This window comes from Anolis sagrei, chromosome X (assembly GCF_037176765.1).
Source record: "Anolis sagrei isolate rAnoSag1 chromosome X, rAnoSag1.mat, whole genome shotgun sequence".
NCBI lineage: Eukaryota > Metazoa > Chordata > Lepidosauria > Squamata > Dactyloidae > Anolis > Anolis sagrei.
Window position 1 is genome coordinate 20,934,905 of NC_090034.1, and position 24,455 is coordinate 20,959,359.

Consider the following 24,455-nt stretch of genomic DNA (forward strand, 5'->3'; position numbering starts at 1 on the left):
TGCTATGGAATCCTGGGAGTTGGAGTTTTGCCTTCCCTGCCAAAAGATGCGCTTTGTGCCTCCCCAAAGTGGCTTGAATGTTACAATCCCCATTTGGTTGCACAAGGTGGTTATGTTTGTTTTTAAGCTTTGGGAAAATAGGAAGGAAGGAAGGTAGAGAGAAGTGAAGGAAGGAAGAGATGGGAGAGAGAAGGAGGCAAGAGAAAGAAGGGTAGGAGGGAAGGGAAAAGGTGGAAAGGAAGGTAGAAAGAAAGAATACAGAGAATGAATGAAAGTTAGAAAGAAGGAAATTTAAGAGCTTCAGAGTAAGAGAAGTGTAGAAAGAAAGAAGGGGGTAGGAAGGAAGGAAAAGAGAAGTGGAGAAGAGGAAGGAAGGTAGAAAGAAGCAAAGAGAGAAAGGAAGAAAGGATAATAGAAAGAAGGAAGAAAGATGGGAAGAAATGAAGAAAGACAGAAAGGATGGAAGACAGAAATAAGTGAAGACAGAAAGAAAAGAAGGAAGATAGAGAGAAGTGAAGAGAGAAAGAAATGAAGATAGAAAGAAACAAAAAGAGAAAGGAAGGAAGAGAGCTTCTTTTTGGGAGGCTTTTAAGCAAAGGCTGGATGACCATCTGTCAGGGGTGCTTTGAATGTGATTTTTCGGCTTCTTGGCAGGGGGTTGGACTGGATGGCCCATGAAGTCTCTTCCAACTCTATGATTCTAAGGAAGGTAGAAAGAAATGAAGAAAGAGAGAAAAGAAGAAAGGAAGGAAGATGGAAAGTAGCGCAGAAAGAGAGAAAGAAAGGAAGATAGGAAGGAAGATAGAGAGAAATAAAGAGGGAAAGGAAGGAAGATAGAAAGAAAAACGTGAAGAGAAAAAGGATGGAAAATATGAATAAGTGAAGAGAAAAAGGAAGGAAGGAAGATAGAAATAAGTAAAGAAAGAGAGAAAGGGAGGAAGGGAGGTAGAAAAGAAAGGAAGAAAAGATGGAAGGAAGGAAGGAAAGAAAGAAGGTAGAAAAGAAAGGAAGAAAAGAAGGAAGGAAAGAAAAGAGGTAGAAAATAAAGAAGGAAAAGGAAGGAAGGAAAGGAGGTAGAAAAGAAAGGGAGGGAGGGAGGTAGAAAAGAAAGGAAGGATGGGTGGAAGGAAGGAAAGGAGGCAGAAAAGAAAGGAAGAAAAGACGGAAGGAAGGAAGGAAAGGAGGTAGAAAAGAAAGGAAGAAAAGAAGGAAGGAAGGAAGGAAGGAAGGAAAAGAGGCAGAAAAGAAAGAAGGAAAAGAAGGATGGAAGGAAAGGAAGGAAGGAAAGAAAGGAGGTAGAAAAGAAAGGAAGGAAACAAGGAAAGAAAGAAAAGAGGCAGAAAATAAAGAACGAAAAGAAGGAAGGAAGGGAGGTAGAAAAGAAAGGAAGGATGGATGGAAGGAAGGAAAGGAAGGAAGGAAAGGAGGCAGAAAAGAAAGGAAGGATGGAAAATCCAGAGTATCTGAGAGGGAGAAAGAAAGAGAGAGAAGATAGAGAGAAACAACGGAAGGAAGGAGGAAGAGGAGAGAAAGGGGACGCCCCCTCCTCTTTCTCTGAGCCCCCCTTCCTTTTTCCCAACCTCTGGAAGGTTCCGGTGGATGAAGGAAGGAGGGAAGGAGCAAGGAGAGCGAGAGAGAGCGAGAGAGAGAGAGCGAGCGAGCGGGGAAGGGGCGGGGCGGCCTTGTTGTCCTTCCTCCTCCTCCTCCTCCCCCTCCCCTTCGTGGCCATGATCCGCACCGGGGCTCGGGTCCCTCTCTAGCCTGGCTCCGTCCGGCAGCCGCTTCCTCCCGCCCGCCCGCCCGCCGCGGCCATGGCCAAGGAGCAAGGCGGCGCCGCCTCGGCCTCGGCGGGCTCTCCGCCGTCCTCGCCGCCCGCCTCCTCGTCCTCGTCCTCGGGGCCCCCCGTCCCGCGCCTCTGCCCCATGCGCAAGGGCCCCTCCGGCTACGGCTTCCACCTCCACGGGGAGAAGGGCAAGAGCGGGCAGTTCATCCGGCAGGTCGAGCCCGGCTCCCCCGCCGAGGCCGCCGGGCTGCGGGCCGGAGACAGGCTGGTCCAGGTCAACGGGCACAACGTGGAGAAGGAGACCCACCACCAGGTCAGAAGGAGGGAGAGGGCGGGCGGGGTGGGGGGGGGGGGAAGAGCAAAGACGGGGCTCTCCCTGCCTGCCTGCCTTTCTCAGGCATGGGCCAACTTCGGCCCTCCAGGTGTTTTGGACTGCAACTCCCACCATTCCAAAGAGGGCAAACTACAACTCCCAGGGCCCAATCATATTGAGCCAGGAGGCAGTTCAAGCGCTAAACTGCAACCATTCCACAGTGTGGACCAGGCATGGGCCAACTTCGGCCCTCCAGGTGTTTTGGATTTCAACTCCTACAATTCCTAACAGCCACAGGCTCTTTCCTTTTCCGCTTAAGCGGCCGAGGGGGGAAAGAAAGGGGCCTGAGGCTGTTGGGAATTGTGGGAGTTGAAGTCCAAAACACCTGGAGGGCCAAAGTTGGCCCATGCCTGGGGTATCTATCTATGTATCTCTCTCTCTCTCTCTGTGTATCTCTCTCTCTGTTTCTGTCTCTCTGTATCTATCTTCTATCTATCCCTTTCTATCTTTCTCTCGTCTGTCTGTCTGTCTGTCTGTCTCTCTCTCTCTCTATCTTCCTCTGTCTATGTATCTATCACCTATCTCTTTCAATCTTTCTCTGTATCTATTTGTGTATCTCTGTGTCTACAATATCGATCATCAATCAATCAATCTTTCCATCTTTCCGTCTACATGTGTGTGTCTCTCTTTCTATGTCTATCTATCTATCTATCTATCTATCTATCATCTATCTCTTTCTATCTCTTTCTATCTTTCTCTGTATCTATCTATCATCTATCTCTTTCTATTTTTCTCTGTATCTGTGTGTCTCTATCTATTTCTGTGTATCTCTCTCTCTCTGTCTCTCTCTCTCTCTCTGTGTGTATCATCTATCTATCTCTTTCTATCTTTCTATCTGTCTGTCTCTCTCTTTCTATCTCTGTGTATCTATCATCTATCTCTTTCTATTTTTCTCTGTATCTGTGTGTCTTTCTTTCTATCCTTTTCTATCTCTCTCTTTTTATCTGTCTATCTCTCTATCTATTTGTGTATCTCTCTATCTATCTGTGTATCATCTGTCTCTTTCTGTCTTTCTGTCTGTGTCTCTATCTATTATCTATCTATCTCTTTCTATTTCTCTCTCTACCTATCTATATGTGTCCCTCTTTCTATCTCTGTGTAACTCTCTCTGTGTCTATCACTCTCTCTGTCACTCTCTCTCTTTCTTTTCATCTATCTATATCTATCTATCTATCTATCTATCTATCTATCTCTGTCTGTGTACCTTGCTCTCTGTCTCTGTTTAACTCTTTCTCTATCTATCTATCTATCTATCTGTGTATCTCTTTCTCTTTGGCCACTTCTACACAGTTGTATAAAATCCACATTGAATTGGGTTATATGGCAGTGAGGACTCAGATAACCCAGTTCAAAGCAGACATTGTGGATTATCTGCCGTGATATTCTGGGTTATATGGCTGTGTGGAAGCCCCTTCTCCATATCTCTATCTTTGTGGTGTATCTCTATCTATCTATCTATCTATCTATCTGTGTATATCTCTCTCTCTCTCTCTCTCTCTCTCTCTGTATCTCTATTTGTCTATCTCTGTGTATCTCTCTTTTTCTCTATGGCTGGATCTACTCTGTCATATAATCCAGATTATCAAATCAGAAAATCCACATTATTTGCTTTGAAGTGCATTATATGAGTCTCCAGTTCAAAGCAGATAATCTGGATTTTATATGGGGCCCAAATCTGTGTATCCATCCTCTATCTATCTATCGATCCCTCTATCAATCTATCAATCTATCTATCTACCTATCTATATATCTCGTATCTCTTTGTGTATCTGTGTATATATCTCTCTGTATCTATCTATCAATCTGTGCATCTATCTATTTTTCTATCTATGTATCTATCAGTGTATCTCTATGTATCGATCTTTGTATCTATCAATCTGTTTATCTATCTGTGTATCTCTATCTGTATCTCTCTCTCTCTTGATCGATCTATGTATATCTATCTATCTATCTATCTTTCTATCTGTCTTCTAAATGTTCATTACACTAACCAGCCATTTGTGTGGAGGGTTCACATGGGGTCTTCCTGCCCTGCCAAAGGAGGTCGGACTGGAGGGCCTTCAGAGTCCCCTTCCAATTCTAGCATCCTATGATCCTATGACCCTATTTCTCCATATCTATCTATCTGTCTGTCTGTCTGTCTGTCTGTAAATGTCTATGTATGGGGCAGGTTCCAATCTCTCTCCTGCAGCTAGAGACCATTCACCATCATTTTTTAGCAAGGAAAAAGAAATATCGAGACATTGAGCAATAGAATCATAAGGTCCTAGAGCTGGAAGGGGCCTGTAAGGCCATCCAGTCCAACCCCATTCTATTAAACAGGAAGGCTGTCAGCATCCAAGCCCTCCCCACAGATGGCCATTTAGCTTCATGGACATTTGTGGAGAAACAGGGCAGTTGAATCATAGGGTCCTAGAAATGGAAGGGGCCTCTAAAGGTCATCCAGTCCAAACTGCTTCTGTCATAGAGGCACAATCAAAACCTTCCTGAAAGATGGCCACCCAACCTATGAATCATAGTAGCCTAGAGTTGGAAGGGACCCCCAAGAGCCATGTAATCTGACCCACTCCTGCTATTCAGGAATACGCAATCCAAGCTATCTTGATAGATGGCCTCTTTATTAATATTAATACTACTACTACTACTACTAATAATAATAATAATAGACTTGGAAGAGGTCTATAACATTCTCTGGGTGCATCTACCATGTGGAAGGAATGCACTATGATGCTGATTTAATCTCCACGGCCCAATGCTATGGGATCCTGGGAGTTATAGTTTCCCAAGCCTTGGGCCTTATCTGCCAAAGAGGGCTGGTGCTTCAACAAACTACAACTCGAAATTATGGCTTAACTTTGAGTTAAAAGACTGTCAAAATGCATCCACTCTTCACTATAGGGCCAGCCCAGAGGAAGCTTAACGCCTTGTAAAACTGCAACAGACAGGATTCCATTGCATTGAGTCATGGCAACTACACTATGTATAGATCTATATCAGTTTCCTTATAATAATTGGTTCTAAGGAGATAGAGATAGATATCGACGTGTAATGTTGTTTCTTATCTGCCAGTCCTGATTTATAAGAATGCTTTACTACAGTTTGGTTGGAAATAATTCTCTGGAGGATTTATTGACCTTTGCCTTCTCTTTGAGGCTGAGAGAATGTGACTTGCCTAAGCTGCCGCATTGGGGTTTCGTAACCGAACGGGGATTCGAACCCTGGTCTCGTCCACAACATAATATCCAGCCATGTCAAGAAATAAATAGCATTCAAAGGGAGCAGATTAATAAGAGTTTTAGGGCAAGAGGTTCGTAGACTTGTGTTTCTTATGTTTATGACTTTTGTGTGTTTGGAGGCCAGAGTTCAAATCAATCAATCGGTTATGGAAGCCTGCAAGGTGGACCAATGGGAGTCACACTCTCTTGGCCTCAAAGGCAATTCGCCCTTCCTAACCATTACGCCAAGAAACCCCTTTTGCCTTGTTTATGGGCTTTTTGACTTATGGCAGCCACATGAACAGTGTAAGGTTTTCTTTAGGGGATTTTGTAGGACTTTCTTAGGGGATTTTGTAGGGCTTCCTTAGGCCATTTTATAGGACCTTTAAAGGGAATTTTGCAGTGTTTTCTTTAGGCCATTTCATAGGGCTTCCTTACACTGTTTTGTTGGACTTTTAAACAGAATTTTGTAGTGTTTCCATAAGCAATTCTGTAAGACTTCCTTGGGGAATTTTGTAGGACTTTTCAAGCAAATTTTGCAGCGTTTCCTTAGGCACTTTTATAGGGTTTCCTTGGCCCATATTGTAGGGCTTCCTTAGGGAATTTTGTAGGGCTTCCTTAGGCCATTTTGCAGGGCTTTCTTAGGGAATTTTGCAGTGTTTCCATAAGCAATTCTGAAAAGCTTCCTTTGTAGGACTTCTAAAGAGAGTTTTGCAGTGTTTCCTTAGGCAGTTTATAGGATTTCCTTGGGCCATTTTGTAGAGCTTCCTTTGGGAATTTTGCAGTGTTTCCTTGGGTCATTTTGTAGGGCTTCCTCGGGGAATTTTGCAGTGTTTCCATAAGCAATTTTGCAAGGCTTCCTTAGGGAATTTTGTAGGGCTTCCTTAGGCCATTTTGCAGGGCTTTCTTAGGGAATTTTGTAGGACTTATAAAGGGAATTTTACAGTGTTTCCACAGGCACTTTTATAGGGTTTCCTTGGGCCATTTTGTAGGACTTCCTTAGGCCATATTGTAGGGGTTTTAAAGGGAACTTTGCAGTTTTTTTTTCGTGTCAGGAGCGACTTGAGAAACTGCAAGTTGTTTCTGGTGTGAGAGAATGGACCATCTGCAAGGACTTTGCCCGGGGGATGCCCAAAAGTTTTACCATCCTATGGGAGGCTTCTCTCTTGTCCCTACATGAGAAGCTGGAGCTAACAGATAGGAGCTCACCCCGCTCCCCAGATTTGAACCGTAGACCTTTCGGTCAGCAGTCCTGCCGGCACAAGGTTGTTTTTTTAAAAATGCCATTTGGTAGGGCTTCCTTAGGGCATTTCATGAGGCTTTCTTAGGGAGTTTTGTAGGACTTTCTTTGGGAATTTTGCAGGGTTTCCTTAGGAAATTTTTAAGATTTTCCTTAGGCCATTTTGTAGGGTTTCCTTAGGCCACTTTGTATGATTTTCTTGGGTTTTCTTAGGCACGCTTTGGCCTCGCTTGCCTCAACAGCCATGCAAATAAAACCCCTTGGCTTTGTACGTGTGCATGTTGGTTTAGGGCAACCCCATGGCTTTTGTCATGTTTTCTTAGGCAAAGAAGACTGAGAAGTCAGTGCCTTCCTATGGCAACTCTAAGGTATCCGTGGGTGTCATGCCACCTATTCCCAAAACGCAGCCTACCCTCCTGCCCTTTCTTTGGCCTGTGCCTCCGATTACTTCCCTTGTTGTTGCAGCTTCCTTGCTGTGTTATTTTGTGCGTAGGTGTTTGTATACCGCTTTGGATAAACAGGGCCTTATTATAGGACTCTTGTGGAGTTGCTGCTGCAGCTTCCAGAGAAACTGGTCTATTTCAATGCGATGAAATGAGCAGGTTGAGATTTGCAGAGAGTTTGGAGCGACCACATATAGAATCATGAATGCAGTTTGCTGCCAGTTCAGTTGGCATGGCTAATTGCAATTGGGCATCCTGTGAGTTGTAGTTTCCCAAAGCCTTCCACTTTCTCAGTTTCCTCCCCAAACTACAACTCCCAGCATCGGATAGTATTGGGCCAGGGTAGTTAAACTGAATTCGTTCAGCTGTTTGTTTTTTTTGGGGGGATAGGGGTGATGGTATGGTGCATTCGTCAGTCTGAAATAAAATAATAATAAATAAATTAAATATTTATTATTATTATTATTACCGTATTATTATTAAAAATTATTGCAATAGTATTAAAATATTTTAAATATAAATAAATACTTAATTTCCCTCTAAATGCCACATTTGCAGATTTGATTCTTCAGGGATGTGCCCTTCATCTCAGCAAATGTGGAGGGTGCACTACATATCCCATTTCTCAAAAGAGGGCAGTTGGGGAGGGAAGGAATGACTCATTGCGGAAAGCGATGGCTAATAATCCAAGACGAACCAATCAAACTGGTTTAAGATGATTAAGAAGCATATTTCCTTAATCTTTTGGGCGTAATGCAACTCCTTCCCCTGCCTTTGTGTTCTATTTTCTCCCCACTACAATTCCCAGAATCCCTTGCGCAGTACTATAACTCCCACTTAGTAAGGCAGCATTATCCAGAATGGATTTCTTCAGTCCATTAATCTACACATGTCTTTTCAAAGGACAATAACTCCCACAACACAAAGTTTGCTAAGTTTGAGGACTACAACTCCCAGTCTCCCCTTGAGACTGGGAGTTGTTGTCCTCCAATCTCGAAGCAATGTTCCAAGCAGGATTACTTATTTATAAGGCTTTCCCAAAAGGATATAGACTCCACCCATTACATTAGGAAGGCTTATCGCATGGCAAAATTATCAGAAACAATGGTCAGAAACAACCCACAATTGAAAGCGTCATTGCGAATAATGAACAGAACTTATTGGAAACCTAGATAACGTTGGGTTCGATGGGAAAATAGCAATAGACATTCTTTACCTGGCATCGCAAAGAGAAGAGACAATGTCGGCCTTTTCAGAACATAGTTTGGGAAAGTTACATGGGATATGTAGTTTGACAGAGGAAGCCAAAGGCATTGAGCCACTGGCAGTTCAAGTGGTGCCAAACTCCATTAATTCAACAGTATAGATACAGAAAAGGTTTTGGAACTTGGCTCTTTCAGCAACTAAGCATCATGTTCTCCTTTTCTCCTAGAATCATAGAATCCCAGAGTTGGAAGGGACCCCTAAAGGCCATCGAACCCACCCCCATTCTGCCAGGAAGACCCAAAGGACAGGCAGGAAGAGACATAGATGATAGATGGATAGATAGGTGGATAGATAGATATGACTGAGAGAGAGATGATAGAGAGAGAGACAGAGAGATAGAATTGAGAGGGAGAGAGGGAGACGATATATGAATGGATAAATTGATAATTGAGAGAGAGATTATGACTAGAAAGAAAGATAGATAGATAGATAGATAGAATTGAGAAGAGGTAGATGATAGATTGATAGGTAGATAGGTAGATAGGTAGATATGACGGAGAGAGAGATGATAGATAGATAGATAGATAGATAGATAGATAGATAGATAGGATAGATAGATAGGATTGATAGATAGATAGGATTGATAGGGAGAGAGGGAGATGGTAGATGGATGGATAGATAGGATTGAAAGAAAGACGATGAATGGATTGATAGAACTGAGAGAGGGGGAAATGACGGATAGATGGATATGATTGAGACTGATGATAGATGGACAGATATAGATAGATAGATAGATAGATAGATAGATAGATAGATAGATAGATAGAATTAAGAGGGAGAGAGGGAGATGATATATGGATGGATAAATTAATAACTGAGAGAAATTATGGATGGATGGATGGATAGATAGATAGATAGATAGATAGATAGATAGATAGATAGATAGATAGATTTGTGGAGAGAGGGAGAAGATACATAGATAGATAGATAGATAGATAGATAGATAGATAGATAGATAGATAGATAGAATTGAGAAAGAGAGTGGGAGATGAGGGATGGATGAATAGAGAAATAGATGGACAGATAGATGGATGAAAAGAGAGAGGGAGATGAGATATAGATAGCTAGCTAGATATGATTGAGAGGGAGAGAGATGATTAATTGAAAGATAGTTAGATAAGACAGATAAATATGACACACACACAGAGAGATGATAGATAGATAGATAGATAGATAGATAGATAGATAGATAGATAAGATAAGATAAGATAGGATTGAAAGAGAAATGATAGATAAGGTAGATAATATGGGAAAGAGGGAGGGGTGATAGATAAAATAGATAGATAAATATGATTGAGGGAGAGATAGGTAGATCGAGAGATAGGATCCAGAGATGATAGACACACACCTGTACCCAGAAAAAAAAATTCAGGAGGGGTTGAAACCCCCCTCCCCCCAGATGACTCAACAAGGCCCTGAAATGACCACCATTGTGCAAAGGTCCTGAATCATTGCTCTCTCTTTAAGCTCGTTCTTATCGGCCACAAAGGACAATGCACAACTGGCAGAAGTTTCTTTCTGTTTTCTTCTGCTTCCTTCTTATTTCCATTCTCATCAATACATTTTCCACTGTGAATTAGCAAGAAGTTTTCAGCCAAGCACAAGTTGTTCTGATGGTACTGTTTATTTGTGTGTGTCTGTCGAAAACTTCTATTGCAGGGTTGCTGTAAGTTTTTCGGGCTGTCTGGCCATGTTCCAGAAGCATTCTCTCTTGACCTTTCGCCTGCATCTATGGCAGGCATCCTCAGAGGTTGTGAGGTCCTCTGAGGATGCCTGCCATAGATGCAGGTGAAACGTCAGGAGCGAATGCTTCTGGAACATGGCCTTACAGCCCAAAAAACTTACAGTAACCTAGTGATTCTGGCCACGAAACCCTTCGACAACACTTCTATTGCATTTTCCTATCGCACCAATGGTTTAGTAACCAATACACCAAGCTTCTGATGAGCATCTTTATCCCCAACTTCTCCTCCAAACACCAGACCGTGCTTACAGAGCGCACCTTGTGCATGAAATGTGTAGGCTAACCCTCTTGGCTACAGGCTTGGATAGACATATCATAGAAACCCTCCATCCTCTGCTTAAAAACAAAGAAGGAGGCTCTACTAGACTCCCAGGCAGCCAAAGTGTGAAGTATGTGGCTGTTGTTGTTCTTGTTGTTTACATTCTTTATTGCTTGGCCCTTGCAGGTGGTGCAGCGGATCAAGGCGCTGGAAACGGAAACCTGCCTGTTGGTGGTGGACAAAGAGACAGATGAGTTCCTCCGGAGCCAGCAGCTGACCTGCACGGAGGAGATGGCGCGGACAGGCCTGGCGGTGGGTGGCCAAAGCCCGGGGCTCCAGCTGCCCAGTGGTCATAGTAACGCCCCAGACTGGACGCCCCAAGCCGATCCCAGCGGGAGGCACCTCAAGAGGCACAAACTCAGCTCCAGCTCGGAAAACGGCCGGAAGGTCAGGATGAGCTGCCTAGAGATGGGCATTTTACCTGGTATTTTTGTGGCTTCTCGTTTGTCTCATTTTGTGCCCGCACTTTGCTGTTATCCCACATCCATATTGCTTTTATACAGGCTGTGCCATCTTGGGCTGCACAGAGTGGATGAAATTGTAAACAGCAAAGGTTTTTAAAATATAAAATATCAGAGAACCACTGATTAGACATCATTTCTGAATGATGGCATGGTTCTCCGAGGCTGAGAGTATGTGACTCACTCAAGGTCACATAAGGCACATCTGATAAACTCAAAAACTTTATATAGGGTTGTCTTAACAACTGGTCAGTTGTTTCAGACTTATAGGTTGAGGTTTTTTTGTGAGGCTGAGAGTGGGTAACTCAAGGTCACAATTTTAGTTACCTGCCTCTCTTGAAGGTGCATCTACAGTGTTGAATGAATGCAGACTTGAACTGTCACAAAATTATAGAATAATAGAATTGGAAGAGACCTCAAGGGCCATCCATTCCAACCCCCTTCTGCTATGTAGGAAAAGCACAACCAAAGCACTCCCTACAGATAGCCATCCAGCCTCTATTTCAAAGCCTCCAAGGAAGGAGCTTGCACCAGACTCCAAGGGAAACTACACTTCCCAGGATGCCATAGCATTGAACCACAGGAGTTCAAATGGTGTCAAACTGCATTTATTCAGCACCACATCTAAGAGAAGCGGGTAATACATTATGTTGTTGTGGTTGTTGTTATGTGACCTTGAGCAAGTCACACACTCTCAGCCTCACAAAAGAACCCAACAACCTATAAGTCCGAAATAACAACTGACCAGATATTGTTTAGAAAACCCTTTATAAAAGTTTTTGAGTTTATCCGATTTGCAGATAAGTCATCACTGCTTTAATTGGTTTTGAATTGTGCTTGTAAATGGATTTTGATGGCCCTGAAATCCTCAGGCAGAGGGCAGAATATATGAATAAATAGATAGTAATAACATTAACAAATTAATAATGTTAATAGTATTAATGATATCAATAAATTTGTGTTATTAATAATATTGATAAATTAATATTAATAATGATACAGTCATTGCATAAATAATATTCATAATGTTATTAATATTAATAAATTCATTAATATTACTTATATCAACAAACCCATAAAATAATATTAATAAATTCATCGTGTTAATATTATTAACAAATTCATCATATTAATATCATTTAATATTGTTAACAATATTAATACATTCATAGTATTAATAATATTAATAAATTCATAATGTTAACAATGTGTTGTCAACGGCTTTCATGGCTGGAATCATTGGGTTGCTGTGAATTTTCCGGGCTGTATGGCTAAGTTCTAGAAGCATTCTCCCCCAATGTTTTGCCCACATCTGTGGCAGGCATCCTCAGCGGTTGTGAGGTCTGTTGGAAACTGGCCAAGTGGGGTTTATATACCTGTGGAAGGGTGGGAGAAAGTCTGTTGGAGGCAAGTGTGAATGTTGCTGACAGGAAACAGGAAATGTTGCTAACACCTCCCAACAAAGGATTCCCCTGTCAGGAAACAGCCAGGCTTTGAAGCTGCAAGGCTAATCAAGCTGGTCAATTACAACATTCACACTTGCCTCCAACAGATGAGAGTTCTTTCTCCCACCCTGGACATTCCACAGATATATAAACCCCACTTGTCTAGTTTCCAACAGACCTCACAACCCCTGAGGATGCCTGCCATAGATGTGGGCAAAATGTCAGGAGAGAATGCTTCTGGAACATGGCCATACAGCCCGGAAAACTCACAGCCACCCAATCTTAATAATGTTACTCAATTCATGTTTATGCTATTAATATGCTCATAATATTCATAAATATTCTTTCGTTAATTGGTTTACAAAAAAGAGACAAGACAGGCCCTCCAGAGCGTTTCTGTTGATAACCCGATGTATCTTATATACAGCGTTTTGCCTCTTGCAGAAGTTTTTCCCAGAAATGCTGATAAGCGTTCGGCCCTGAGAATGTCAACATGTTACGTTGGTTGCTTTATTTCCAGCTCTCTTTTTTTCCCCCTTGCCTTGTTTCTGCTTTGAAAGCTTGCACATAAATGCAGGGAAATGTCAGGGCTGGGTCAGGTTTAGGAAGCTCCGATTACCGTTTCTTGAAAAGTTTGAAAAGTGAGAAGAGAGGAAAAAGGGAAAGGGAGAAAGGCATCCTTTGCCTTGAGAAAAATCATTCCTTCAATTTGTCTACACAGTTTGACACCACTTTAACTGCCCTAGCTCAAAGCAATTGAATACAGGGAATTGTAGTTTGGCACAGAAGAAATAATAATAATAATAATAATAATAATAATAATAATAATAATATACTTCTATTGATGAAATAATTCCTTCCATTTTTTCAAAAAGGCTCAATTATTATTTTTCTACACATCTTGGCACCAGCTCAATGCAATGAAATACTGGGAATTGTAGTTTGGCACAGAAGGAATAATAATAACAATTCCTTCTCTTAGGACTAATTATTATTATTATTAATAATAATAATAATATTAAGATAATCATATAATATAATTATGTCATAATTATATTATAATGCAATAGCAAATAATGATAATCTATTTTATTACCCACTTTCACCTGCAGTTCAAGTCCTTGTAAAACTACAACTTCCAAAGCATTCAGTGCTGGCAGTTAAAGTGGTACCAAACTGCATTAACTCTACAGTGTAGATGCATCTCATGAAGTGTGTTCTTTTAATATCCAAATCAGCAGAAGGGTTTATCAATGGAGATGATGATCTTTGTTTATATCCTGCTTTTCTCTCTTAATTCAAGATGCATCTCCACTGTAGAATGAATGCTGTTTGGCACCACTTTCACTACCGTTTAATCCTGAGAGTTGTAGTTTTGCAAGGTCTTGCCCCTTCCCTGCCCAGGATGACCAGCACCTCATCAAACTACACATCCCACGATTCTATAGCATTTAACCGTGGCAATTAAAGTGATGTCAGAACTGTATTAATTTAACAGTGTAGATCCTAGCACCTCCTTTAGCTTTTTCCCAGATTTCCAACCACATGCAAGAATGGATGACCACCTCTCAGGAGGGCTTTGGTGGTGTTCTCCTGCATAGCATAAGGGGTTGGACTGGATGACTTTTGGGTGTTCTCTCTTTCAGCTCTAGGATTTTATGATGCTGTGTTGAAATGAGTGATAGATCTGGGTTCAAATGGGAACCCTATTGTCTTGCTCCCCAAACCATCGTCCTGAAACTTCTCCGGAGCCTTTTCTTGAGAACGCCGGAGGCTGTTTTTGACAGGAAGCCCCTCCTGGGAAGGAAAGGGACCCACCCATGAGCAGAAATTTCCTCTCCACTGGTGTATTTTTAGTGGAGCACAAAGCCAGATTAGCATCAGGATGGGATGGGCCCCGGGCTTTTGTTCCATCGTGGGGCCCTTGGGTTTCTGGACAAGAAGAAAGGGAGACCATATTCTTTTATCCAGAGAGAGAAGGGGGCTCTTCCCATTGACAAAGGAAGTACATGCCTGAACTGTTTTGCAAAATCATGCTGCTAGACCTCATGCCCAAAGGTTCAGGGGCTGGTTCTACTTTGACTGACCATATAATGCCGCATGAGCTGCATTCTGTGGTCAGTGCAAACCCCTATAGAGGAGTTCTGTGCAGTTCAATCTGTATGATATGGTCAGAATAGAACTCTATAATGGAGTTCAGTGCAGTTCGATCTGTATTATATGGTCAAATGGAACTCTATAATGGAGTTCAATGCAGTTTAATCTGTATGATATGGTCAGTGGAGAACCCTACAATGGAGATCAGTATAGAACCCTATAGTGGAGTTCCGTGGAGTTCAGTCTGTATGATATGGTCAGTATAGAATCCTATAATGGAGTTCTTTGGAGTTCAATCTATATGATATGGTCAGTATAGAATCCTATAATGGAGTTCAATGCAGTTCAATCTATATGATATGGTCAATATAGAATCCTATAATGGAGTTCAGTGGGGTTCAATCTGTATTATATGGTCAGTATTTAACCATATAATGGAGTTAAGTGCAGTTCAATCTGTATGATATGGTCAGTGGAGAACCCTGTAATGGAGATCAATGTAGTCCAATGTATGATACAGTCAGTATAGAACCTTATAGTGGAGTTCTGTCTGCATTATATGCTCAATATAGAACCCCTAATGGAGTTCAATGCAATCTGTATTATGTGGTCAGTATAGAACACTATAATGGAGTTCTATCCGCATTATATGGTCAATGTAGAACCCTATAATGCAATTCAGTGTGCATTATAGGGTTCTGCACTGACCTCATAATGCAGTTCAGTACATTCTGTGGACAGTGTGGAAGCAATCAATTCTCCCAGATTTACATATGCCAAGGCCCCATAGCATCAGTGAAAGTGGTGTCAAACTGCATTCATTCTGCAGTGCAGACGCTTCCTTGGTGGCTTCCCGGAGCCGCTTTCGGACGTGCCTGGAGTGCGCTGGGCTGGAAATCCTTTGCCGTAAACCCCATTAAACGTGGGCATTAGTGGGTCATTTGAGAGCGCTGAGCCTCCTTTGTCGGGGCCTGGGAGGGGGGATTTTCCGGCAAAGGAGGCCTGAGGAGCGCAAAGCCCCCGGACAAAGTGGCCAAAGAGCTTTAGGTGCTCAGCCCAGAGGTCAGCGGCGGATTTCAGGCGAAAGATCCCTGGACCTGGAAGCATCTCCCTTGCAGGATTAGCCCTGCGTCCACGGCAAGTTTAAGGCTGTACATGCCGTGGAGAAGGAGGTCGTACTGTATCAGTTAAATAAATCCCTAAAATACTATAAGGAAAGTTGACTGTTTTGCAGCAACGCTTCCCATTATGCGCTTATCAGCTCTGGCCATTCGTCCGCTGGCGCATTGCAGGTCTTTGTGGGCTCCGGCTCTCTTTCACATTTGGTTTCTGGAGAGGCTTTTAATCAGAGTCTATCAAGAAGGGTTTAGAGCTATTAAGCCGGCATTAGGAGCTTCATATGTTATGCTGAATTACAACCCGAGAATGTAACGTGGTCCATTGCTTTCTCTAGAGCAGTGTTTCTCAACCTTCCTCATGCCGCAACCCCTTAATAGAGTTCCTTATGTTGTGGTGAACCTCTTCTACTGCTACTTCATAACCGTAATTTTGCTACTGTTATGAATCATCATGTAAATATCTGATAGGCAGAATGTAATTTCATTCACTGGACCAAATTTGGCACAAATACTTGATACACCTAAATTTAAATACTGGTGGGGTTGCAGGAAGGAATGGATTTTGTCATTTGGGAGTTGTTGTTGCTGAGATTTATAGTTCACCTACAATCAAAGGGCATTCTGAACCCCACCAACAATAGAATTGGGCCAAACTTCCCACACAGAAGCCCTATGCCTTGAAGGGACACGCTGGTGTGAGCCTCCCTCCAGCCTTGCATGCTCTCCCTCGTCCCACACATGTGCAGCATGCTGCTATGCGCTGAGCACACCTGCTCTCCCCTCCCTGGGTGCGTTTAGTACAGGCAAGGGCAAATTTCGGCCCTTTAGGTATTTTGGATTCTCAGAATCAGCCCTCCCCTTGGGTGAGAGGCCAGCCAATCACAGCAGAGGAGGGTTTTTGGTGGGAGGATTTGCTGTTTCCAAAAAGGAAGAGAAGGACAGGCAGAGAGGTCTTCAGCCTTCTCTGCCAAAGGGGTTCCTACGACTATAAAAAATATGTTTTTTGATGGTCTTTGGTGTCCCCTCTGAAACCCCCTCACAACACCCCCCCCAGGGGTCCCGATTCCCAGGTTGAGAAACGTTGCTCTAGAGCTACATCTACACTGTAGAATGAATGCAGTTCAGTGCCACTTCCAGTGCCATGGCTCCGTGCTGTGGGACCCTTGGAGTTGTAGCTTTACAAAGTACATAGCCTCCTCTACCTGGGGCCCTACACTGCCACATAATGCAGTTTGGAACCGCGTTATATGATCAGTGTAGACTCATATACTGTGAGTCAATGCAGTTAAACTGCATGACAGAAGTCTTTGCAATTAAAGTGCATAATATGAGTATTTGCAATTAAACGGCATTCTGTGCATCTTTGCAATTAAACTGCATGACAGGAGCCTTTGCATTTAAACTGCATTCTATGCATCTTTGCAATTAAAGTGCATTTTATTAACCTTTGCAATTAAATTGCATTCTATGAGTCTGCAGCTAAAGTGCATGACATGCATTTCTGCAGTTAAACTGCATTGCATCCACCTATGCAATCAAAATGCATTCTAGGAGTCTATACTGAACAGCATGATATGGTCAGTATAGACTCCTAGAATGCAGTTTGATTGCATAGACAGATTGCAAAGGTGCCTGTAATGCAGATTAATTGCAAAGACATGCAACATGCGCTTTAGACTCATAGAATGCAATTTGCACTGCATTATATGGCAGTGTAGATGGGGCCACAGTCCTCCGAAACCCATTCCACATTTGGGTCATTCCACATTTGGGATTCCTCTTTTCAAGGAGGTGAAAAACCCATTAATGGCAATATATCCAGGTCTCTGGAGATTTGCAAGAAAGAGTCTGGCCTTCCTAGTGGTGGAAACTTAATAAAGTCAGATTCAGTCGCAGGGCTTTTGGAAATGGAAGTTCGAAACAAGATTCCCGAAGGAGGAATAAAATGATGTTTTGTATTCTTCCAAGCAGGGTTGGCAGGACTGGATCCAAAAGTCTACAAGAGGAGAGGAAAGAAATATAGTTCTTAGTCCTGGGCTCTGTTCCATGGTTGGAAAACTTGGATGCGTCTAGTATAGGCATGGGCAAACTTTGGCCCTCTGGGTGTTTTGGACTTCAACTCCCACCATTCCTAACAGCCTCAGGACCTTAAGCGGCTGAGGGGGAAAAGGAAAGGGCCTGAGGCTGTTAGGAATGGTGGGAGTTGAAGTCCAAAACACCCAGAGGGCCAAAATTTGCCCATGCCTGGTCTACACTGTGGAATGGATGCAATTTTGCACTTGAACTGCCTCCTGGCTCAATGTGATTGGGCCCTGGGAGTTGTAGTTTGCCCTCTTTGGAAGAGTTGGTACAAGACTTTTCAAAACCACAACTCGCATTATCCCATAGCATTGAGCCATGGCAGCCACAGGAATATCTTTGGTCTTTCCCCTTCTGTACCAAAGAGTGCCGTGCAACAATTCCCATTGTCCTGTTGTAGTCAAAGCAGTATCAAACCGCATTAATTCTGCAGTGCAGACACACCCAAAGTCTCCTCCTTAATATGGACCTTAGGAGCCCCTGGTGGCGCAGTGGGTTAAACCCCTGTGCCGGCAGGACTGAAGACCAACAGGTCGTAGGTTCGAATCCGGGAAGAGGCGGATGAGCTCCCTCTATCAGCTCCAGCTCCTCATGCGGGGACATGAGAGAAGCCTCCCACAAGGATGATAAAAAACATCAAATCATCCGGGCGTCCCCTGGACAACGTCCTTGCAGATGGCCAATTCTCTCACACCAGAAGCGACTTGCAGTTTCTCAAGTCGCTCCTGACACGACAATATATATATATATGTGGACCTTTTGCCCATTTTTTTCTTTTTAGGTCAGAGGAAAAAAGAGAAAAGCTAGAACTCTGTCTTCGAAGGGCAAGTTCTCTGTTATCTCGGTTTTTGTTTTAGCAGCCAGAGCAGAGATTAATGCTGTTCCTCTCGTTTGCCAGGGGGGAAAAATAAATATAATTGTTGCAAGGGAATCCAGTCTGACTTGATCCAAGACAAGGCAAAAAAATACCCCAAAACCCATTTTCCCATAAGGAAGTCATTGTGATCTACAGTTTCTTTCCCTGGCGAAAGTTATAATTTGCAGAGGTGTGAGAAGAGGAACAAAAAGTTGCTTTGTTTCTAAAGGGTGTTTTTTTCCACATTGAAAAGTGGAAATTAGAGAATCAAAGCATTCAGATCCCACATTAACTGCCTTTGTAATAGGCAGATTGAATGTAGTCCATATCGTATCACATGGGCCTGCACTGACTATATAATGCAGTTTAAAAGTGCATTATATGGCAGTGTAGATCCAATCACAGACTCCTGGAATTTGTAGTTTGGGAAGGTTGTGAGTGGGGGTGGATGCCACCAAATTGCAAACCCCAGTATACTGAAATTGAAGCAGTATCAAACTGATGCAATTCTGCAATGCAGACTCCTGGGATTTGTAGTTTGATGTAACCCAGTGGTTCTCAACCTTCCCAATGCCGTGATCCCTTAATACAGTTCCTCATGTTGTGGTGACTCCCAACCATAAAATTATTTTCATTACTACATTCTTCATAACTGTAATTTTGCTACTGTTATGAATTGAAATGTAAATATCTGATATGCAGGATGTATTTTCATTCACTGGACCAAATTTGGCACAAATACCCGATACACCCAAATTTGAATACTGGTGGGCTTGCGGAGGATTTGTCATTTGGGAATTATAGTTCCCGGGATTTATAGTTAACCTACAATTAAAGAGCATTCTGAACTCCACCAATGATGGAATTGAACCAATCTTGGCACACAGAACTCCCATGACCAACTGAAAATACTGGAAGGGTTTGAGGGCATTGACCTTGAGTTTTGGAGTTGTAGTTCACCTACATCCAGAGAGCACTGTGGAGTCAAACAATTATGGATCTGGACCAAACTTGGCACGAATACTCAATATGCCCAAATGTGTACACTGGGGGAGTTTGGGGAAAATAGGCCTTGACATTTGGGAGTTGTAGTTGCTGTGATTTATAGTTCCCCTATAATCAAAGAGCATTCTGAACCCTATCAAACTTCCCACACAGAACCCCCATGGCCAACAGAAAATACTGTGGTTTCTGATGGTGTTTGGCGACCCCTCTGACACCCCCTCCCCCCCCCAGGGGTCCCGACCCCCAGGTTGAGAAATGCTGATATAACTAGTTGTGAGTGGAGTTGGACCCCATCAAACTACAAATCCTAGCATCCTGAAATGTAAGTGGTGTCAAACTGATGGAATTCTGCAATGTGGAAGAGACCTTCATGGAAAAGAAACTGTTTCCCACCCTAATAGCCTTTGAAGTATCAAACTGCTTTAATGAGGTGAGATCCTGGGAGTTGTATCTCGAAAAGGTATTTCGCCTTTGTTGACAAAGAGTGCAAGCGATAACTCCTATGATTCTGCGCCACATGAACTGCTATGGCTCAGTGCTATGAAATACGGGGAGTTGTAGTCTGGCCAGGATGGCTAAAGACTTTGTAAAACTACAACTTGCACAATTTCATAGTTAAAGGGGTGTCAAATTGCACTCATGCCTCGGTGTTGATGCACCAAAGTCTTCCAAAATGCTTTGTTCCCTCTTTGCAACGTTCTTCTTGCTCTGGAGATAAGGCCAGGAACGCTTTGAGATAAAACCCCGACGAGGAATCCTGTCCTGCTCTGATAACATGATGTAACAAAATGTGAAAACATATTCCGTTCCTGGTTTGAAAGTGTTGTTTCCTGTTTAATTGTGCAGTCCTGACTTCGAACGTAGCTGCTCTACTCCAGTTTCATGGCACAAACTATGTTGAATTGGTTGAGACTCAATGGATCTTCATTGAAAAAGTAGAACGAAATGTACTGCAGGATGTCCCGCAAAAACAAAGTTTTTCAGTTTAATAAACTATTTATTTTCCCGCCTTCCTCCACAACGTGGACCCAAGATGGCTTATAAACAAGATACAAACATTCAAATCCTTCAATCAGGAGAACCAAATAGATAAAACCAATAAAATCTCACATTTCAGTTAAAACCATATCTTCCTCCCCCATGTATCCCTCCTCTATCCCTATTATAAAATCTCCAACTCTTTCCATGGCTCAATTTTAAAGGCCTTATTAAATGGCACAATAACATTTATAAAAACAACATCATAAAACAATATAAACTACATAAAATTACATCATCAATCAACACTTAGAACAGTGTTTCTCAACCTGGGGGTCAGGACCCCTGGGGGGGGTGTGTGTGTCATGAGGGGGGTTTCAGAGGGGTCGCCAAAGACCACCAGAAAACACATATTTTTTATTGTCTTAGGAACCCTTGTGGCAGAGAAGGTTGAAGATCTCTCCACCTGTCCTTCTCTTCCTTTTTGATGTTGATGAACTACAACTCCCAGAATTAAAAAAAACAGCCCCCCAGGCCCAGCAGTATTAAGTGTTGGACATGTAGGTAGTGTGCCAAGTTTGGTGCAGATTTATTGTGGGCTGGGTTCAGAGTGCTCTTTGATTGTAGGTTAACTATAAATACCAGCAACTACAACTCCCAAATTTCAAGGTCTATTTCCCCTAAACTCCACCAGTATTTGCATTTGGGCATATTCAGTATTTGTGCCAAGTTAGGTCCAGATCCATCATTGTTTGAGTCCACAGTGCTTTCTGGATGTAGGTGAAATACAACTCAAAAACTCAAGGTCAATGCCCACCAGACCCTTTCAGTATTTTCTGTTGGTCATGGGAGTTCTGTGTGCCAAGACTAGTTCAATTCCATCATTGGTGGAGTTCAGAATGCTTTTTGATTGCAGGTTAACTATAAATTCCAGCAACTACAACTCCCAAATGACAAAATCAATTCCCGACCTCCCAACACCACCAGTGTTCAAATTCAAATCGGGTATTTGTGCCCAATTTGTTCCACTGAATGAAAATACATCCCACATATCAGATATTTACATTACAATTCATAACAGTGGCAAAATTACAGTTATGTAGTAGCAACAAAAATAATTTTATGTTTGGGGGTCACCACAACATGAGGAACTGCATTAAGGAGTCGTGGCATTAGGAAGGACGAGAAACACTGCCATAGATGGACATAGTTATCAAATACTAGACTTGGGCAGGCAGAGGCTTGTGCTGTAAAGTTGTGGTTGCAGGACAGGGCAGATGGAAAAAGTGCAGGAGCCAGATGATAGTTAGGACTAGAAGGGCAATGTTGATTAGAACACTGTATCCATAGGGCAGGGTGCAGTGGTAAGTGCAGGAGTCAGATATTGAGTTATGGCTGGTGGCGGCGGGGGGGGGGGGGGGGATTATCTACTGAACTGGTTTAATACAGGGGCCCTCAGACTTTTTAAACAGAGGGCCAGATCACAGTCCCTCAAACTGTTGAAGGGCTGGATTATAATTTGAAAAAACATGAACACTGCACATATCTTATTGGTAGTACAAAAAAACACTTTAAAACAATACAGTAATTAAAATGAAGAACAATTTTAACAAATATAAACTTGTTAATATTTCAATGGGAAGTGTAGGCCTGCTTTTGGCTGATGTGATGAAATTGTTGTTGTGTGCGTTCCAGTCGTTTCAGACTTAGGTTGACCCTGAGCGAGGGCCAGGAAAATGATCTTGGAGGGCCATATCCGGCCCTTGGGCCTTAGTTTGAGGACCTCTGGTTTAATCAAACGCACAGTGGAACATCCACGTTTTTAGGTCTTTACAAAAAGTGGGCAGGGTGGGCGCTAGTCTAATCCAGTTCCAGGCTGGAGGGGCCACCAACGAGAAAACCCCTGCCTCGTACCCACCAACGGCACTAAAGACGGAGTTGGGACCGAGAGGAGGGCCTCCCCAGGAGATCCTAGACCCTGCGCAGGTTTATAGGGGAAGATGCAATTGCAAAGATAGGGAGAAAGTCTCGACCCCCTTCCTAAAGCTGAGCAAAGATGGAGTATGTATTGTCAAAGGCTTTCGTGGCTGGAATCACTGGGTGGTTGTAGTTTTTTTTGACAGGCATCCAGGATGCCTGCTATAGATGCAGGCGAAACGTCAGGAGAGAATGCTTCTAGAACATGGCCATACAGCCCAAAAAAAGCTACAACCACCCAAAGATGGAGTAGCCCTTAGTTCTTAGGGGGGGAGTTCTAGAGGGCTGGGCCTCAACCGAGAACGAGCCTTCTCTAGTTATGGCATAAACGGCCAATGCATACTGGTGGGGGCTACGGTATTGATTCAAGCTTCCTCACTTGAGCTAAGTTTGCACCCTGGGATATATTGGGAGACGTGGTGTACCAGATAGGCTGGACTGAAGCTGTATAGGGCTTTACAGGTGATGACTAGTACCTTAAATTGAGGCCGGAACCAGACAGGCAACCAATGGAGCTGCTTTATGATAGGTGTAGTACACTCCCTGAAGTTTCTATGGGTCAGAAGTCTGGCCGCAGCTCTCTGAATAAACTGCAATTTCTGGACACTCTTCAAGGGCAGACCTATGTAGAGCTCGTTGTAATAGTCCAATCTGGATGCAACCAGCGCCTGCACCACTAAGGAAAGGTCCGGAGTCTCCAGGAATGGGTGCAGTTGGCGCACAAACCTTAGTTGTGTGAAGTCCAACCTAGTCATCACCGCCACCTGGGCTTTCGGGTGTAAAGTGGAGTCTAGGATGACCCCCCCCCCAAAAAAAACCTGAGATTTTAGGGGGAGTGCAACCCCATGCAGCTCAGGTTGAAATGTCGTTCTCAAATCCCTCCTCCAAGACCACAGTAGTACCTCTTTCTTGTCTGGATTGAGCTTCAGTTTGTTCAGCCGCCTCCAGTCTATCACTGCCTTCAGACAACAGTTCAAGGGTTGGACCGCCTCCTTGGCATCAGGTGAAAAGAAATAGTAGAATTGGGCATCATCTGCATACAGATGATACCAAATTCCAAAACTCCGGATGATCTCTCCCAGCAGTTTCAGGTAGATGTTGATGATGATTATGGGCAGAGCCAATGACAACAGGAAAATGGGAATTCCAAGTCCTCAGTGCAATGAGTAGGATGTGACATTTATGACCTAGGAACAAAAATAGTGTTACATAGCATAGTAAGGCTTTCTATTTTCTGAGCACCGGATCTAATTTCCCACCCCGAAATGGAGCCGCAAAAGGGTCTATCTACACATTGGAGAATGAATGCAGATTGACACTACTTGAGCTGGAATCATGGGAATTGTAGTTTTGCAAGGTCTTCAGCCTTCTTTGCCTACTACAACTCCCATATGATAAGATTGGGGTACCAATCTTATCATATGGAATATAAGGTGCATCTGCACTGCACATTTGTCCCAGTTTGATTGCCTCAGTGCCATTCAGTGGTTCCTGGGGTCTGTACTTAGACTTCGCTAATATACTCCCTCAAACTACAGAGCTAGAAACCCTATGGCAGTAGTTCTCAACCTGTGGGTCCCCAGGTGTTTTGGCCTACAACTCCCAGAAACCTTAGCCAGGATTTCTGGGAGTTGAAGGCCAAAACATCTGGGAACCGACAGTTTGAGAACCACTGTCCTATGGGATCCTGGGATTTATAGTTTGCCAATACCAGAAGTCTTGGAAGCGCTCGTTCTATGATATACAAAGCACGGAGGGGAGAAATGGGTTTAAGCCTTGCGACACCCACAAGTGTTTTCCATAAATAAAAGCAAGCACTTTGTCCCCAGATGTCGTTTGGGTCTTTGATCTTTATGGGAGTTGTGGGTTGTTTTTTCCCCCCTTCCCTTTTTAAAGATACCAGGCCTTACAAATTAAAACTCCTTTTCTTCTTGTTTGGCACTGCGCTAATTTTCCAATGAATTAATTCTGTTTTGCACTATAGAGGCAATGAAGCGTCAACGGATAATCAGAACATGATAATAAGAACATGGGAGTTGTAGTTTGTAGCAGAGAT

At 43.0% G+C, this 24,455-nt stretch overlaps 1 protein-coding gene across 2 annotated transcripts in view; it reads left to right on the forward strand.

Moving 5' to 3' along the window:
- Positions 1–1,582: 1,582 nt before the first annotated feature.
- The window catches only part of NHERF2 (NHERF family PDZ scaffold protein 2), a 55,470-nt gene continuing 32,597 nt past the window's right edge, over positions 1,583–24,455 (forward strand). Inside the window, exons 1-2 of one of the 2 annotated variants that reach the window (XM_060786513.2) lie at positions 1,583–2,096; positions 10,510–10,770. In XM_060786513.2, the coding sequence (XP_060642496.2) occupies positions 1,812–2,096; positions 10,510–10,770 (546 nt within the window). In that variant the 5' untranslated portion in view covers positions 1,583–1,811. The remainder of the gene's footprint in view (positions 2,097–10,509; positions 10,771–24,455) is intronic. The other variant, XM_067473694.1, reaches the window with a different exon arrangement.